General features: G+C 39.5%; 1 protein-coding gene across 3 annotated transcripts in view; it reads left to right on the top strand.

Moving 5' to 3' along the window:
• The window catches only part of Med6 (mediator complex subunit 6), a 13,839-nt gene extending 12,541 nt beyond the window's left edge, over positions 1-1,298 (top strand). For all 3 annotated transcript variants that reach the window (XM_013350717.2, XM_005343296.2, XM_026780097.1), the window contains 2 exons: positions 332-359; positions 905-1,298. In XM_013350717.2, the coding sequence (XP_013206171.1) occupies positions 332-359; positions 905-1,001 (125 nt within the window). In that variant the 3' untranslated portion in view covers positions 1,002-1,298. The remainder of the gene's footprint in view (positions 1-331; positions 360-904) is intronic.
• Positions 1,299-1,753: the final 455 nt, after the last annotated feature.

Here is a 1,753-nt window from a genome sequence, read left to right as displayed (position 1 = left end):
TTTTGTCTTCTGAGACAAGGTTTCTCTGTAGCTTTGGAGCCTGTCCTGGAACTAGCTCTGTAGACCAGGCTGGCCTCGAACTCACAAAGATCCATCTGCCTCTGCCTCCCAAGTGCTGGGATTAAAGGTGTGTGCCACCACTGCCCAGCTAGCTTAGAGAAATTTCATAAACTGCTCTTGAAGATAGAACAAGGGAAATGATAATTGTCCTTTATGAAGTCATTTTACTATGCAGTTACATAAGCATGTCATTTAAAACTATACAATTCAGAAGAAATATTAACTTGACTTTTCCTTCTCTTTCCTCCATTTCCTGTTTTTCAAATCCTAGCAAAAGTCTGGAGAAAAGCCTGTCCCAGGTATGGTTCATCTGCTATTCTTACTAAACTTGAAGTGAGATCAAGCAGCCTGTGTAATGTTCTAATAGCAACTGCCTGTGAGATGAGCTGTGGCTATTTTGTCTTTTCAGGCTGTTCTGTTATTGTTTGTCACCCCTAACCTTTGAACTCCTTTGAATTGTTAGCACTTAGTGTTTCTGTGGTAGCGATACTAGCATTTAAAAGTAGAGTTTAGGTAGAAGGGGAAGGGCAAAGAAGCCGCAGTGACTTGATGGTAGGTTTCATCATCAATAACAGGTGTTGAGCTGTCTGGTAAGTTGCCGTAGAGTCAGGTTTTGTGGCTTGTTCACACATGATGTCTTATTTTAATACTATGTGTTTGCCTAGCATTATTTAATTAATATTTAGGCTTATAAATTAATTTTAAAATATGCTTGCCTGAGAAAACTAAATATTCAACTTTATAAGCAATTCAAAATGAATTTAAAAGAGTAAACCGTAAGTACTGACCAGTGTTTATTTCTCCTTCCACCTTCGTTTTGTCAAATACTGCTTTTGATGGCTAGTGGATCAGACAAAGAAAGAGGCAGAACCTCTCCCAGAAACTGTGAAATGCGAGGAGAAGGAGAGCACGAAGAATGCTCCGCAGACTGTGAGCACTAAAGGGCCCCCTGAGAAACGAATGAGACTGCAGTGAATGGTGGACACGAGCCCCTTGTCAGTCACTGTACCTCAGCACCGTGGGAGGCGCTTGAGTCTTAAAACACTATCGCAGCCCTCTGCGTGTGTGGAGCACTTGTTTTTTCCAAAAGGACGTTCTTCCTCCCAGGATTTCTATGTGAATATTTCTTACGTATCTTTTGTAACCTTTCCTCTACTGGACATGGGCAGTGCACCTAACTCACAGATACACCAATATAGATCCTTAAAAACAATAAAGTTATTTGTATATATTACTCATCCTACCTTTTCCTTGTCTCTGAGAGGAGAAATGTCAATGCAGTAACTGAGCATGTCTTGTAGTATTTGGATATTGCTCTGTATTACAATAACATATTTATTGAATAATTGAGAGGTAAAGGAAAACACTCGCTCATTGATATCATCATCCCATGGATCTTGTCAGTTTCCTTTGTTTTCTTTTTTAAATAGTTTTCTCACATTTTTTTCTTTATTGTGGTATTCTGTTATGAGCACTTGCTGGTGTTTACTAGTGTATTGAGTATTATTACCGAGATTTATAGCTCAGTTTTCTTAAATACTTCTGTGCTGGAGTTTTCCCAGTTTTCTGTATTTTATATAAAGGCTGCAGTGACCTCCTTTGTGTTATAATACCATATGCATGGTCCGTAGACTGGGTCACTGCACCCTCCACATCCTTGGGGCTCTTATTCTGTCTTGTCAGGTTGTTTTCC

This window comes from Microtus ochrogaster, chromosome 1 (genome assembly GCF_000317375.1).
Source record: "Microtus ochrogaster isolate Prairie Vole_2 chromosome 1, MicOch1.0, whole genome shotgun sequence".
Classification (NCBI taxonomy): domain Eukaryota; kingdom Metazoa; phylum Chordata; class Mammalia; order Rodentia; family Cricetidae; genus Microtus; species Microtus ochrogaster.
The sequence above is the reverse complement of the archived record's forward strand: the minus strand, read 5'-3'. Positions and strand labels throughout refer to the sequence as shown.